This window comes from Falco biarmicus, chromosome 8, assembly GCF_023638135.1.
Source record: "Falco biarmicus isolate bFalBia1 chromosome 8, bFalBia1.pri, whole genome shotgun sequence".
Taxonomy (NCBI): domain Eukaryota; kingdom Metazoa; phylum Chordata; class Aves; order Falconiformes; family Falconidae; genus Falco; species Falco biarmicus.
In genome coordinates this window covers 57,734,247-57,750,937 of record NC_079295.1, presented here as the reverse complement: position 1 = coordinate 57,750,937, position 16,691 = coordinate 57,734,247, and the positions used below count along the sequence as shown (strand labels likewise).

At 45.8% G+C, this 16,691-nt stretch overlaps 1 protein-coding gene across 2 annotated transcripts in view; it reads left to right on the top strand.

Moving 5' to 3' along the window:
• SGCD (sarcoglycan delta) overlaps nucleotides 1–16,691 on the top strand; it is a 349,496-nt gene that overhangs the window by 202,009 nt on the left and 130,796 nt on the right. For both annotated transcript variants that reach the window (XM_056350163.1, XM_056350164.1), the window contains one exon: nucleotides 8,930–9,115. In XM_056350163.1, the coding sequence (XP_056206138.1) occupies nucleotides 8,930–9,115 (186 nt within the window). The remainder of the gene's footprint in view (nucleotides 1–8,929; nucleotides 9,116–16,691) is intronic.

The following is a 16,691-nucleotide window of genomic DNA, read 5'->3' as shown; positions in this document are numbered from 1 at the left end:
AATTATACAGTGGGACAGCAGTAAGCTTTTCTGGCTGGTTCGTGGGGGTAGACCCAGTTTGCTTTGCCTGCATACAGCAGGACTGCATGTGCAGGGCTCTAACAGTCGTTCATCTCAGCAGTCCAAAAAATTTAGTGACAAGGTGAGATTCGCTACCGAAGTGCATCAGATCTGGTATGTGACAGGGCCAGAGCTCTCTCCCAGTGGTGCTGGTGAAGTGTGTACGGAGGCAACTCCAAAGGACAACGGCAGGTTCAGGCAGACAGCGAACCCTACCTGGAAGGGGTGGGATTCACGGGGTGTGGGTCTTTAATGGGAGTATTATCTGGTCTGATGCAAACAGATTCTGTGTGATGGAAGGGAATAAAGAAAGGTGTTGGGGAGCATTTTCTCCCTGTCACCGTATCTGTTGTTTCCTGTGAAAGTGGTGGTCTGCTGAAATAGGTGGGTTTGGGCCAAGTTTGAACTTTGCTGGTTTGAGGTGTGGGAAGGACATCCTCCAAGAGACATGGAGGTACTGCAGCTTCCTGGAGGCTGGTGGGGACTAAAGGGAATGAGAGGAAGGACAGAGATGAGCAGTGGAGGAGGGAGGTGTATGATGAAAATGAAGAGGCTTGATAAGCTCTAAGTTTGCTTTGTAGAAAATACACCTGTGGTGAAGATACTGTGTTAAATGAAGATCTCATATGATCTCGACTGCTTGAGCCTTTGCAGGCTGCCATCTTACCCTGCAGACTTGGAGCTTTATTGCTTTTCTCAGCAGCTGTTAATTTAGGCACCCAGTGAGACTATTATCTTCTTCGCCACTAGTTATAACCTTATTTAAAAAAAAAAAAAAAAGAAAAAAAAATATATTAAAGTTCCTGCCTCTGATCATGCAGCATCCCACCTCCCAAATCCGATCATCAGTGTTAAAGAGCCAGAGAAACAAAGAGACTGGAATATGTCTGACAGCAAGAAGCAGCCGGGGCTGTGCTGCCTTACCTGGCTTTAGGGGTGCTCCTGCCCCGCATCGGGGTGAGACGAGCAGTGCACGGGATCAGCGTGGATGATGGGATGTTCCAGGCTGGGCTCTTTGCCCTACCTGCTCTTGACGGGACCTCAGTGGAGACACTTGTGCGTGGCTGAGTCCAGGCAGGGCAGGGGAGGCTCTTTGCGATGCCCTGGGCTGGATGCGATGGAGGCAGGCGGTGGTTTCCTCCCTAACTCTGGCAGCTGCTCCTGAGCCTCCCCCTGCCAAAGGTGACCCGCCTGCAGCTCGGGTATTCAAGCTTTGCTTTGTATCCAAAAAGGACTGAAGAGTGTGTGCGTGTGTGGACAGAATGTTCCTCATCTGAGGTGAAATTGGAGGGTCTGTTGATCTTGGAAGCATACAGATAAGAGACCCATTAACACACCCTAATACGTGTATTCCTTCTCCTGGTCCTTCCCAAGAGCAAACTAGAAAGCAAGCGCGTGAGTGCAAATGAGATGGATAAGCATGGTTAAGCACGTTGTGTGGAGAGAAGATGGTGCAGGGAAGATGCATCAGAACAAGTTTTAACTTGTGGAAGCAGGATCACTGCAGAGACTGCGCTGGATCCTGGCACATGCTCAAGTGCACAGTTCTCAATTTGTGCCGTGCTGGTTGGATTCCAGCATTATAAATCCATATCACAATCCTGCTTTGCACATTCCTAGAAGCCTTATCTCTTTTCTTGGTACGGGGTGGGGGGGGGGGGGGGGAGAGTGTCTTGGGGCAGAAGTCTGCACAGTATCACCTCCTGTAACTTGCTTTCTGATTCAAGCTCAGTGGATGATATCCCTCTTGCTGTTCCCACAGCCTCCTGTGGTCACACCTGCTGCTGGCTATTTTAGTGTATTCTCATATTGGTTCATCCTGCTTTGAGGCACTCCGGTGGGAAAGAGCTTTTATAAACTTGGCACAGATGGACATAGGCTTATGATTGCTTCACATCATCTGAGCGGTGCAAAGGAACCAGCGTGTGAATGCAGCAGTCGGTATGATGTTTGCGTGCAGCGTGAATGTATCGCTACAAATTGTGGGGCATTTTGTGGAAGACGTTCTTTGTTGACTAGCTTGATATGCAAGAGAGCTCGCTGCAGAAACTTTTTCTTCCTTGTTCACTTTCCTTTCCATTTTCTCCTTAATTCTGAAAAAGAAAAATATTGAGACAAGGTAACTACCAAGAAAAAAAGTCTAAAAGTTGAAAAAAACACTCATAAATAAGAAAACAGGCATGTTTCTCCTCTTCTCGGAGAAGAGAAGCAATAGTAACATTACATGGCTCACAGACTCATGCAGCATCATAATAAAACACCACTTTTTGTTTAAGAGATGCTATTCAGGGATGGAGCTGCCTGTTAGTTTGTTTTGTTCTGGCAAACTGTAATATGTTTATAGTTTTACTGTAGGTGTTCCTTGAATACAGAGCAGTGACAGAGCAGAGCAGAAGTTCCATATTCAGCTTTTCATTCAATCCATCTGCTCGAAAATACTGTTTTATAAACTGAGGCTTTTGCAGTGTCCTTATCCTCAAGCTTGTTTATTGTTGAAATGCTGTCAGCCCTGGCAACTGGGGAAATTACATGAGCTCTCAAGATGTTAGAGATAGGGGTAAGCTGAAGCACTGAAGGATCTGGATTCGAAATGCTTTACAAGGAGATGAATCCCCAGGGTCTCCCCAGCTACCTGAGCTGGCTGAATCCAGCTTCCTCAAGAGGCAGGAGGTGGGGATGTGAAAAGAGGTGTTTCATAGTGGACCAGGCAGAGCATGCACCGATGGAGTGTGCCGGTCAAGAAAAAACCTTGTTGATGTGCTTCTGTTTGCCAGAATCAGCCTAGATATTTGAAGAGCTCTCTGTGTGATGTACCCCACTGACAGAATCTAGTCAGGAAAGAAGGAAACATTCCGCTTTTTGTCTTTCTGGTCATGTAGCACATTGCGGTGATACCCGGCAAGTGGGCACTGAGTGATGATGGTCTTCCCAAGTCATGGAGGAGCTGCTGCCATGTGGAGGGATGAGAACTGTTGACAGAAACAGAGGGACAGAGAGGGAAGATTTCAGCTTTGGGGACACCAGTGGCCGCGACAGAGGCCAAGCTGGCACAGCCATTGGGGTAGAAGAGCTTGGCTTAGATGCTGCTGGGGGAAAGTGCTACAAGAAGTAACTGCCCCAGCAAGTATTTCATCCTTTGGGCTGTTCCCCAGTGCTCACCCATTGCCGGCCAAGCTGCAGGTGTGAAGTCATTTTCCAGAGCCTGATGCTTTTATGGAGACCGGGGCTGTGGTCTGGCCCATGTGAGGGACCATCAATCAATTCTGGGTCATGACACTGGTGGTTTAACCGGCCTGGGGGTGTCAAGCTTAGGGGAGAGGGTTTTATGGGGAGTAGAGAGGCAAAAAGTTGTGTTGATAAGAGTGTTTCGAGCAGTCTTCTTTGTGCCAAATTTTGTTCTTAGTCACGCTCCAGAAATGTCTGTTCTTTTGAACCTGGTGGATAGTGTGCGCTTAAAAGACAGAGAAATTAAAGAGGATGAATCTGCAGAGCATTTACAGCTAGTGAATACAAGTACATTGCCTTCCAGTGATACGGCAGAGAGCACTTCTGAAGGTTTTTTAGTTTGGGGTTTTTTTTTTCTTTCTCATTTCAGCCCAAAGAAAAGGTTTCTGTTTCAAGAAACAAAGAGAAAGAGAAGAGAATGTTGGTGATAGGGACACAAAGAGAAGGCAGATGTGGGAGATGTAGGTCCAAGGCCCGAGGGAATTTGAACCCCTCTTTCATCTCTAGAAATGTGTTCCCATCACCACGCTACAGGTTAGCCTGGGGTCAGATGCTCTTTGTTTTTCTGATGAAGTTGTTACACCTGGCTTACATGCAAGCAGGCAGGGAGGGGAGATGCCACGTTGGCTGCACAGGGCTTAGGGGCTTTTGGTCGGTGCTGCAGTGAGCGGTTTCAATGAGCTCTAGGGTATTTTTGGCCGCAGATTTCAAGTGGGCTCATAAAAGAGAAGCTGCCTTCCCAGACTGCATCTTCTTTCAGCTTAAATTTGTTCTATTACCAGGCGTACATCATTTAAGCGCTGATCAAAAAGGCCCCCATGGCACAGAAGCGTTATTAATTCCTCTTGTTATGCCTCCCCGTTGATAGCCCTCAGTGAGCCCACAAAGCCGGCTTGGCAAGGGCACGTTACAGCTCCGGTGTCTGCAAGGGTAAGGTGTTTATCCATCCTTACACATATAAAACACTTGTGCTTGATGAATCGTTCATCTGGGTCGTGTGCCCTGAGTGAGAAGCTTTCTGCCAGGGCAGGAGGACGTGGTGGAAGGGAGAGCGGCATGCAAGAAGGGTTTGCTGGGGTCTGCTGTGAGTTTTGGAAACTCAGTGCCAGTTCTGATTTGTGATGCCTTTCAGCTTTGCTGAAGGGAAGTGCTGGAGCTTCTTTGCCAAGAAGTGTACTCGGTGAGCAGCTCGTGCAGATCAGAGGACGTAGTGACATGAACTTTTCCAGTGGTCTTAAAAAACCAAATAAATCTTTCTTGTCATGGACCATATCTCTCAGATATGCTAAAGCAAAAGGATGAATAGCTTTTCTGAACAGACTGGATTTTATATCAGGCCCTGTTTGCAGTGTTCGTCTATAAGGACTCTGTACAGCTCTCATGCAAAAACGTATTACCCATTTTTTTTGTAGCAACAAGGATTCCTTGGAGAATTGCATGGGTTCCAGGCTATGGTTTTGTAGTCATGGTAATGTTGTCTGTGGCTAAAGATTTGGCATGCTGCATTTTTTGTGTTGTAAGTGGGATTGTACATGCGCTGATGGTGGTCCAGCGCTGTGCCCGTGTGTCTTTAAGCCCTCTCATGTCAGGCAGACACTTTCAGATTTGACTTTTGGACGGAGTGCTTCTCTTTCCAATTTCTATATTTGTTTCCGTATTGTCTTTTCACCACTATTACAAAACTAGGTGGTTGTTCCTAATATTTTCCTGAAGAAGGAAAAAAAAAAATCCTATTAAGCAACTAGCACCTTTCCCCTTAGCTCAGTAATTGAAAGGGGGGTACTTTGCAAATGCAACCACTGGATGTCCTTTTACAGCAATACTTTTTGTTCTGGTGCCTTAGTTCTTTTTAATGTTTAACTCAGGAGAAGTTGCCAAAATGTAAATTATGACTAGCATACTTTTTCCTCCCACACGGAGCAGATTATTGATGGCGGATATAGCTGGTTCCTCATGTAGTTGCCTTGCAGGCCTTCTTGTTCTACTCATTTGTTTAACACACCTCAGCACTCTCTGTCCATCATTCTGTCTTCTCTTCCTGGAGAACTACAGACACGAGCATTTTTTTTTGGTATTCACAATTCAGGGGGGAAATGCTAGCCAGAAATCATATATAGCTTTAAATGTAGCTGGGTGAGAGTTTGTATAGAAAGAACATGGTATCTATGATTCCCATGTTACTTTCTTGTTATAAATTTATGCTATATTAGTAAGTCATGCTCATCATTTGTGTTGTAGTACTTTAGTTGCTCTGTCTCTGTTAGGGTAGCTGTGAGCTAAATATTTTATCGGAACAAGAGAAATTCTCAAGATCAGGCTGCTGTGTGGATGCACGTTGTTCTTTGTGGTTGTGTTCTGTTCCTGTAAATTCTTTGATGTCTCCAAAGTTTTGCCCCAGCTGGATGTGCTGTCTTCTCCGTCCTACAGACTGCAAGTGAAGAAAAAAGAAAGAAAAAAGGAGAGTAAGCAGGAAAGAGATAAAGTGAATAAGTAAGTTTTGCAATAAAGAGATATTTTGAGCCTGGTATTTCATATTGTTTCTCATTGGTCAAACCTCCCCCATGGTTTGAGAGGGTTAGCAATGCAATTTATTCATTTTCTCCGAGGGAGAGGCTGCATTTAATGTGTGCTCTCCAGGATCCCCTGGTAAAATATTAGGCAATAAAGTCCTGGACTATACAGTAGTTGCGGTTATAATTTCCCCCAGGTAGTGGAAACTCTGTAATTTATCGTTGTTTAAGTTTTCCCTTTGCATAGATCCGAGTGGTTGTAGCAGCGTGAGCAGACCTGTTTTCCTCCAAGCATGTGCGTGTGTTGGTGACCCAGCTCCTCTCCCCGTGCTGCAGAGCTCGCCACACTTGCTGACTTGGCATCCTATAAGCAAAAATACCGGCGCAGACCGAGTTGGATCTGTTGTAACCAACTTGCTTTCCTTCCCTTTGGTATAAACTACGGGTCTGCCTGGGCTTGGGGTGATTTTGCGGTATCGAGATGGATACCCCAGCTGCCCTGAGCAGCAGGAGGGGTCTGCGGTGAGCCCACTTACACTATGAAAAGAGCTTTTCAGTGCAGACACACCTTTCTGCGGTGCTGTACTTCTAATGCACGTTGGCCTAACAGGCTGAGCCCCCCCATATTAAGAACAGGATTATGTGTCATGAGCCGTTGGCTTCTCCCGACGTGGTACGACTGTCTGCACTAATTGACTTTGCAGATCTTCACAGCCTGAGCTGGGGCTGGGGTAGTCTGAGGTTGTAAGTGAGGCATGGTTTGGGGTGATGTGAGATCCTTTTTTTAGACCAGCTGAGAAAGCTGGAAAAAGCAGGCAGGCTTGGAGGTGTGGACAGGCTGGCTGAGTCTCGCCGTGTTCTAGTTTTAGTTTAGCGAGTACAGGCAGCACCTTGGTTGGAAAGGAGGGAGCTTGGCCCGGCAGTTGCCTGCAGAGGGGCAGCGCTGGTGCCCAGAGTTGTCTTTTGCAGGTGTCTTTTGCAGCACCCTGCTCATGCATGAGTCTGACCTGCTTTTTCTCCTTGGTGGACTGTAGCCCCCAAGCATATAGGGGAGAAAAATTCTTTTAAATGCGATGGTTCAGAAACCTGAGAGGAAAAGGGTAGGAGTACCTCATTTGTTGCTCTTTGTAAAAATCTTCCTGTTTTCAGCTGCTGTCGTGTGTTTTGAGTGTGGGGAATTAACACAGTTGCTGACATTAGGGAAGGAGGCAGATGGGCACCTCCACCCTCTGGAGGAGCATCACTGTTGGGACAGGAGCAGGGGTGCCAGCACACCAGCCTCCCCAGGCTAAACATAGCCTTCCTGAATATGCAGGGTTGGCCTTGCTTTGTAAGTCCGGATCCGGAGAGCTATCCGTGCCTCTGATCTGGAAAGAATTCAGTGCCTGAATGGATTTATTTAGCACATGAGACTGTTACAGCCTGGGGAGGGGTGAAGGCCTGGGGAAGAAGGGAGAGGTGGCTGATCCCTTATACTGCAGGTGACAACACCATGTTAGATAAAACAGGTCTTTTGGAGCAGTGAAAGGTAGAAAAAGGTAACTGGTTCTTCAGGCAGCCCTTGCCTCAAATGTGTGGAGCACTGGAGCAGGAAAGATAAAGTGTGAACTTCATCCCTAGTGCGATGCTACTGGAATGAAAGTTATGCCATGAAGAAACTCACCTTGCATTGGCCTTCAACAGGCTCTGCACCACCGCTATATTTGATTAGATGCTGGACTATGAAGCTATTAGCAAGAAAGTGAGAAAAAAAACAGGAAACCAATGGTAAATAAACATAAGCTGCTAACAAGGAGCATCTGATTTCTCCCATTGTCTCATGCTGCCCTCGTGGATCACACTCCCACAGACAGGAACTCGCATTGTTTCCTCCTGTTACATGAATTTTGTAATTCTCTTCATAAAAATGTTGATGCCAGATACCCAGAGGTAGAAGATGTTAAATCAGCAGTGCAGGAACATGTTTGGTGGCTTCTTACCTGTCTAAAGTCTAAAATGCAAAACATTCAGCAAACCGTGCGGTATTAGAGATGATGCAATATCCTCAGTCTGTGCGTTAAAAAAAGTCTGAAAATGTAAGAAACAGATCCCAGGGGGAAGGCCATGGAAGTGGCTTTCCACATCCCGGACATGAAGGGCGAGCATGTGAACGCTTCCCTTGGCGTGGCACGGAACGGCTGCACGCTCACACCCTGTGCGCACGCAGCCCTTGGGCAGTGGCTGTGGCCGGACCGCTGCTCCAGCTGGGTGCGATGCTGTTTAAAAGCACCCGTCTCCTTCCACCCACGGTGGGGGCAGCTGGATACCTGGCCGCCCGGAGCCCACTGGGTGCTGGGGGATCGGAGAGGGGCTGGTGCTTGCTGTGGGGGACTGCAGAGCAGTGTGTCCTGAGGATGCTGCTGCACTGCTTCCCTCGGCAGCAGGTTTTCTTCTTTCCCCCTTTCCTTAGTTTTGCCCCCCGGTGTTGTCCTAGCATGCCATGCCCAACCCAGGGTATCAGAGTCCTTGTTAAACCAGCATAGATATTTGGGGATAATTTGTTAGGGATGTGGCAGATGGAGTACCTTGTGCTTCAGGCTTACTCAGTTAAGAAAGATCGGGGTGTGGGAAGGGAGAAAGGCAAACATTTCCCCTTTGGCTTTTTTCCGTGGCTGGAAAGGATGATTTTATTTCAGATGATTTTTATTTTTTAAAAAATAAAGCCTCTGAGAAGTCATATTGCATCTTCAAAACAAACTGCTGGACTCAACTGCTTTTACCAAACATGTGCAAAATTTTCCCCTCTGGATCCTTAGAGGCCCCGGAGTGCCTGCCTTGCAAAACCTGGGACGGTGAACAGAGTCACTCGAGAGTGATCTCCATAGGATACCTTTAGATAGTGTGCTTACCTGTATTTATAAATCTATTTATACATTTAAGAGATAAAATTCTCTTTTTGTATGTCACTGCATATCGTAAGCAGAAAGAAAAATAATGCAGAACCAAGATACTGAAAGAGATGCTGCCCCGCTGGTAAACTCTGAAAAAGAAAAAACAAAACTCTCTTAAGAGTCACAGGCAGGCACAAGCAGTTTATATCATCAGCTTTCTCTTGCCGCTTCATGCACGTGGTTCTTTCTTTGTGATCATTTCAGATGCCTCAGGAACAGTACGCACACCGCAACACCATGCAGACCTCAGAAGGACCCCAGGTATACAAAGTGGGGATTTATGGCTGGAGGAAGAGATGCCTCTATTTCTTTGTGCTGCTCCTGATGATTTTAATCCTGGTGAACCTTGCTATGACCATCTGGATTCTGAAGGTTATGAACTTCACAATTGTAAGTAGGGGTTACCCTGAAAGGTCTGGGGAAGGTGAGGGAGGGGTGGTGGTCTTTCCTCTGAGCATGAATTCAGGTACAGCTTTGATGATGGTGTGGTTTAATTGCTTTGGATAACCAGTATCACAGGGAGGAACAAATTGACCCAATGATCTTTTTCTGCTGGAGATGTCTGCAGCATTGCCAAGCTGAGGAATCAGCTCAGTGTTGCCATGTGTGTTCCCTCTAACTGCTACATATAAATATATGAATATATGTAAACAATATACACAACCCTCCTCAAGTTTTCAATTGTAAAGTGTTTTAAAATTAATGAAATAGCTTATTTTGAACCGGGGTGTGGGAGTGGATTTGAGGCTTTCTCTTTCACTTTTTCTGCTTTGCCTCATGACTGGGAAGATGAGAAACTTTGATGATTTGCCTTTTTCTTAGGGAAAACTCCTGTTGTTCCATAATGAGGTGGTTCCACAATTTCCAGGTTGGCTCTCTGGGTGTGGTATTTAGATGGAGCATGTTTATCTTTGTTGTGCTGTGGCTGGTGCACATCGGTCCTGCCAGCAGCACTCCCTCGCTGCCCAGACCCCCTGGCCAGGGTCCGCTTTCCGGAAGCCCCTAGAAAAATGTTAGGCAACTGTGTTGGGAGGTGGATTGCACTGGGGCAAATGGTGTCTTTTAGACCCAGAGCGCTCTGTGCATCACTTGAACTCTGCTCAAACTCTTTTGGAGATCTTGAGGTGTGCCCTGACCATTAATTGCCTTTTTATGGGGTGAGCTTCACCTCTCCTGCTCAAACACACTGAAAGTCAGGACCTGATGAACCAGGCACACCCCACTTCCAGAGCTAGTGAGCCTTTATTTATGGCAGGTTGTAGTTTTTCAGAAGATAATTCAGCCAAGCAGAGTGAAAGTTAAATGACTGGCCCGCTGTTCTTCAAAGCAGTCAGTGCCATCTTGGTTGGATGGAGTTATTTTAGAATCATTTGCGTCGTCAGGAGAAACCAAGTTTGAAGCTTTAATCCTGGATTTACTTCATGAGAGCTGTAATGCTAAATTCCCTTAGACCACTTTCAAGGACTTTCCCAGCCAGGCTCTGATGTGAGCAGCGTGTTTGAAGTCTCCTGGCATTTCTTTCTCTGCTTTGGTCTTGTGAAGTCCTGAACAGCTGTGTCCAACATTATGTCATTAATGGGCCATGGGAAGTTGAGTAAACAATCTCAGACTTACTGTATCCAGCAGACAAAGTGCTGTGACAGGGGAACATGCAGCACTCATTTTCTCTAACCAGGATGCTGTCAAGGTGTGCAGGGGATTGCAATGCAAGTGTGCTTAGGGCGCAAGCAATTATAAAGCAGTAATCCGCACAAAGCTCCTGTGAGTGGGTGAAGAGGGAGCCAAACTGGAGCAATTAATGCTTAACCAGACCAGTTATTTAATCTTGTGAAGCTGATGCCATTTTGTTACGCATTTCGTGCTGAACTGTGGTCTTCAGGTTAATGTAGTTGAAAAAACAGGTATTTCTGAGGTGGTGGGAGACTTGGTCATGTGCTCATCATACAGGCAGTGCTATGGGTATCAGCCCAAGCACAAAATAATAGGATTTCAGATTCTCACTTTTCAGGAATGCAATTTTATTTCCTTAGAATAACGTAACTTTGGTATGTCAGTCCTGTGCTTTCTGCTGTTTGGTGGTGGTGGTGGTGAGTCAACTGACTATCTACAAGTTGCTTGGGAAGCCGGGTGAACTTCTGTGCTCCTTTCTCCCTCACTGCCCTCTCCTGATGCATTGCATTGTGCAGGCCATCTGCAGAAGAGTCGTCTCCTAGGGATACCTACAGAAACATCCCCTTTCCAGCAGTGCTTCCTGCCCTGCTGGTATATACACTGACTTTTGGGGGGATGCACTGGTCTTCAAGCTCTAGTCTGATTCTGTTTCCTTAAATAGTTACTCGCCCTCTGATTCACTGGGGATTAGTCTGGGGTAAAGTATATTTGTATATGGTTTTAGTTATTTCATATCATCTAATGTTAGTAGGCGATGAACAGCATTTGGTGGTAAAAACACAGATGGTAGCACCGAATCCTGCAGTGGGAACTGCTTTACGGTTGTAGGCATGGCCACACTAGTCAGGGTGTGTGTCTTTGACACAGTCAATTGGAAATAAATACAAGAACAGGGCTTGTAAAATGTGATCCGTGCCCCGATATGCAGCCATTCATCTCCTGGTGTCCTGCTGCTCCTGCAGCCTCGCCAGCGGCTTTGGATCCTGCTCTGCAGTCCCTCCTGCACCGTTCCCTGAGGCTGAGGAAGCCACTTTGCTAAGGGAATTTTGAGAGGCAGGTTTTTATCTCTAAATAACAAATGTAGGAAAAATCTTAAATGAGGAGATGCAAATATGGAAAATAAATTTATTTGTTCCTGTTCTGATAAGAAGAGCTGAGAGTCCTCCTGGGGCAGGGGAATGATTTGAGCAGTCAGTAAGCAATAGCTGCTCCTTAACAGGTCTGAGTTATTCCAGTGTCTTGTAGAGCAAAGAAGCAGGGGAAAGTTTGTATTTCTGTTCCTGTGGAAAATGTAGTATTTCCAGTATCTTCCCACCCCTGATCTCTCCTCCCAGAACCTGAATCTGTTCACAGAACAGTCCTGGCACTTACCAGAATTTAATGAGTGATCATTATAGCCAATAAGTACTCACAGTATTTTAATGAGCACAGCAAACCTGGTCAAGAAAACTCAGGGGTGTTTTAAATGCCAATAATGGGGAGTGGAGAAGGGAGGAGGAGATGAAGTAAGACAACCTCAGGGGAAAAAACCCACCTTCTGATGCACGTGGTAGCAGCATCCACCCGCTCCACTTCCATATCAAGCCCAGAGCTCCCTCTGCACGCCCCGCTGGCTCGTGCTCCAGGAGACAACTCCTGTAAAATCAAACCATAAGCTTCCAATCTGTGGCTTTCAATAAGCAAGGCAAGTTCTGTCTATGGCTTTTTACACGGGGCTCTCAAAGCATCGTCACGTTTGCATGAGGCCGGTTGGTCACTGTCTAGTTTGTCCTCTGGTGCACTCATTCACTTCTCGTGTAGTATTTGATCCTCAGTTTGTTTTAACTGCCTTTAGGAGGCACAGGCCATATGAAAACCAGGCCTGGAGGGGACCTCGGGTATCATCTGCCTGTCCCGTAGCTCGTTCCCATAGCCAGGTCCGTTTATCCCGTTCATTTCCATCAGGGCTGTGCTGCTCTGGGGCTGTGGGAAGCCCTGTGGAGGTTGCTACCTCTAAACCTTACTTTGATTTTTTTAAGCCAAACCACAGAATGAATCTGGACCAAAGCCACCCATTTGGGTTGAAACCCAAATGCGCTCTGAAGGTGCCTACCCTAATTGAGGTAGAAACCACCACCCAGCACTCAGCTTTCCGATGATGTATAGGTAAAGGGAGCTCGGGCAAGCCTGGTAGAAGTGCACGGTTTGCACATACTGGATTTGGAGAGAAAACACTAATGCCTGCGGACTGTGAACGTGACTCGGCCACCAGCCCGCGGGTGCAGTGCGGGCTGGGGCTGTATCCTGCTCCCACACCTGCACGGTGGAGGGCTCAGCCTCAGGCTGTGGGGGGCTCAACCTCGAGCTGCCCGGAGCTCAGCTGAGGCTGGCACAGCCCCTGCCAGGGTTTGTACGTGCCAAGCCAATTACAAGGCTGGAATCGGAGCTCTTAATAACCTTCCTCTTTATGGTCCACCTGCATCAGCATCCAGTGATGTAGCTCTTTAGCAGTGGGATTGCCTGTGACTCTGCATATAAGCACATGCATCTTTTATGCTGTGTGCCTATGATGTGCTGGGGATCTCTATTTCAGCTATTCCTAGTGAGCTTAAAACATTTTTTAAAAGCTTCCTGCTGAATATTACAACAAAAGATGTGCTTATATAAACACAGCAAACCGATATCCTTATTTTAAACAGTACGAGGCTCAGAAGGCTCAGATAATGGGTAATGACAGTGCACTGACCTCTTTCCACAAGGCTGGCGTACAATGCCTGGTATTTTAAATAGTGTGAGGAGTCCAAAGTGTTATCCATTAGTACCCCTTTATAGTCCTATCCATTAGTACCCCTTTACAGTCTGTTAGGCAGCAGAAAGACCTCCTGCAGGAGAGACAAGAGCTGTGTCCTGTTGTAGCTGCATTTAAATGGCAAATGCCCACCTACCTGTCTGCCCTTCAAACCATGAGGACCCTTTGCCCTTCCCTGGCGTTGCTATCCATAGATACCTGTGGATATATGGATATTGACGTGTTTTGTATTGTATGCTCTTCAGGACAGAAGCTGTTTGCATATGGCATCCTGTAGCCCTATATACTGGCAGGTTCTGCTAGGCTGTAAACAATAGTAAGTGGAAAGATCATATTTTTTCCCCTAATCAGCTTGCAAGGCTTGACATTTGTGGAGAACTGTTTTCTAAGAACCATCCAAAGCGAAGGCTCCAGGATAGTCTTTGTAAGGAAAATGCTCTGCAGCTTTGGAATTCAAGAGACCCTTCAGGAGCCAAACTTCACATCTTCCTGCAGACCAGGAGAGCATGTGCTGCCTCCAGGTCCGTGCAAATCTGTGCCGACCGCTTGTCCCAGCTGCGCGTGCACCTTCGAGGAAATGCAATGTAGAAACAGGCAGATGGTGGCTCACCCCATTCCACCCCCCTCAGGGTGCAAAGAGCGGAGATCTTCCCCTCCTGGCCCTCAGGGGGAGGCCAGGGTGCTCCCTAACCACAGCACATGCAAACTCTGCGTTCCCCTTCCAGAACCACGCAAGGTTTGTTGGAAGTTTGCGTCCTTTAGTGTGAGGCTCAGCCACATTTTATTATTTCGATTGAACAGGAACAAATGACTGCAATTGTTCAGATTTTTCTTTTTTGCTGCAGGCTGCATTCATAGCTGAAGGGGTATGTTTTAGCGTCATTGAATGAAATTTTAGCAATTTAGAGAGACAAAATGCTGCTGCAGGTGGCACAAATGCTAAATATCATCATTATCTTGCTTTCTTTATTAAAAGTTGATAAGAAAAATGAGCTTTTAAAATGTGGTTATGAACAGTTATTTCCAATACAATTACTCCCTCTTGTGTGTAAACTACCTGCCACATTTTAATTACAGGAAAACAGTAAGGTAATAACACAGCAGTAAAGATGGATTAGAGTTAGGAAAGCTCATTGCCCTAACAGGCAGGATTCTTTATTAATGATTTAAAGGAATAGAATTTGTCCTAATTATTATTTTTTTTAAAATTAAGAATTGCCTTCAGAAGAAAATGAGTGTGTAGTTTATATTCCCTTTCCGTGATTTCTCTGGGGTCTCTTTAGGTGCGATGGTAAGGCCAACATGGGAAAGCAATCTGATCTGCTTTTAGCTTCTGCTTTGTAGAGCAACTGTAATCAGTCAGCTAAAATTGTTCAGAGTAAAGAATTAATATTGCTATATCCTTATTGAAGAAAAGAGTGTTCTTTTTTTTCCCTCTCTCCCCCTCACGTATACACACGCATAGAAAATGATGCACTTTTCTGTCCTAATTCATGTTGCTGTTTTTGTACAACAGTAGTTTTGAGACTACCTGCATGACCCAAGAGTTCTGCCTGTTTCCCTTCTTCCTCATTGATGTGGACTGCATCTTCTGATATAAAGATGTTAACCTTGTAGTGGTCTGACAACACCAGCAATACTGCGAGTGACTGTACTATTAAGTGAAGTTTCTACAGGTGAAATCCTTATGCCCCGGAATTTAGTTGGAATCTTGGCATTGACATCAGTGGAGCAAGCCCTTCACTGTATTGCTTTTTATTTGCAGGTTTTATTTACTATAAATTCCAATTTCCTTCCTCCTGGATTGAGGAAAAAATATGTTACGCTTTTCTTTTACTCTTTTTTTTAGAGATCTGAATTTCACTCCTAGAGAGTTTCTGTAGGAAAAGCAATTGCGATTACTTATTCAAAAAAAAAAAAAAAAAAAAAAAGTACCTAAGTACTTTTCCCTTTCACTCCTTCGGAGTTTAGAATATAGTCAGTTTCAATAGGATATTGCGTAATGTTATTACAAGTTTGACCCCTTCATTGCTGCATCCTCCGGAGTGTCAAGCATTTGGTACTGATGACTTGCTGAGCTACAGTGCATCGGTTCCTAGTGAACCTTTGAAAACTCAGTCTCTGATAATATGTCATTTTTATTATCCTAATACCACATTTTCTCAGCCAGCATAAGCACATAAGGTTTTCATCTTCCTTGTTACCCAAAAGTGATAAAGGACTCGATATTTTTATCTCACTGTCTCTACTCCCTGCTGAACCGTTGAGTTTTCAGAGACCTGCCGTAGCACTGGATGTGCTTACAGGTATGTCATGGGAGCAAAAGAAATAGTGAACTAGTAACTCTTCTACTAGTACTACTAAACCATGTGGGAAATGCTACACTGCAATCATTTAAGTAATCCTTTGGGTTAATTCTTTGACTGCTGCACAGAGCAGTCTGTGGTGTAGAGTGTCGTAACAGCAGATGGCCCTTTTCCCTCAAATATTTTGGGTTGGATTTTGTCAAGAACTGAGGGACAGGCTTCCAGCTCTCAGTTCTCCATCATTTCTAAGCCACTGTTCATACTCAAGCCATCTGAAGAAAAGTATGTGTCCTGGAGACAGAAATGTCTCAAACGTATTTAGTGTCTCTGTTTTTCAGAGGCAGAAGAAAGCAGTCTGATTTGTTAGTATCTCTACTGTGGAAGAAGCTGCTGTATAAGTTACTCTGTACTTACTACTCACCAGGAGTGAGAGATATTATAAATGTCCCCATATCAGAAAAAGCTTTTATTGGTGCTGTTTTCGTACTGGACACCGGCGAATTTAGCCCTGTCACCCAGGTATACCAGGACCCAGCATGTCTTGGTCATTATTTACTTCTGTTTTCAAAGAAGATGTTGGAAACTCAACACACCCCTCTCCTCATACCTGTAGTTCGGTGTATGCATACAGGCAAAACATCACCTTGCACATTTGCTGTATGGGCTGTGCTGTCGAGCCTCAATAACCAGTCTTCTGCATATCTCCAGAGCAGGAAAATACATGGCTGCATTAAGAATACGTTATGGCTTTCTTTGGTCCCTCCAAGAACAGAGGGGTAAAAACAGATGGAGAAGGGAGAAGAGCGGCAGGGATTTGGGTGGTTTGCAATGTCAGGTTGAGCATTGGGTGTCTGGCATAACACTTCAGTTCCAGCATTTCTGCCTGTGAACGAAGAGGGTCTTGCCTGCTGGTGCCCCACGCCCCTGCTGTGCTGCAGGGAGTGCGGTGGGAAGCTTTGTCAGACCGGGAAGAGCTGCTTCACGGCGCGATAGCAGCAGGACCTGGCAAATAGCGAGGAGGGCATGGGTGGGCTGGGCAGGGGTGAGTCATAAACTCTTGATCCCAGTTCCCGCCTTCCGCCACCTCCCTCCAGAGGAAATTGTTCTCAGCTTCTCTTTCATCTGGAGAAATAAGATATTTCACATTAATATTCGTCTCAGTGCCAACAAAAGATCTTCAGAGTAGCAGTTCTGAAGCACA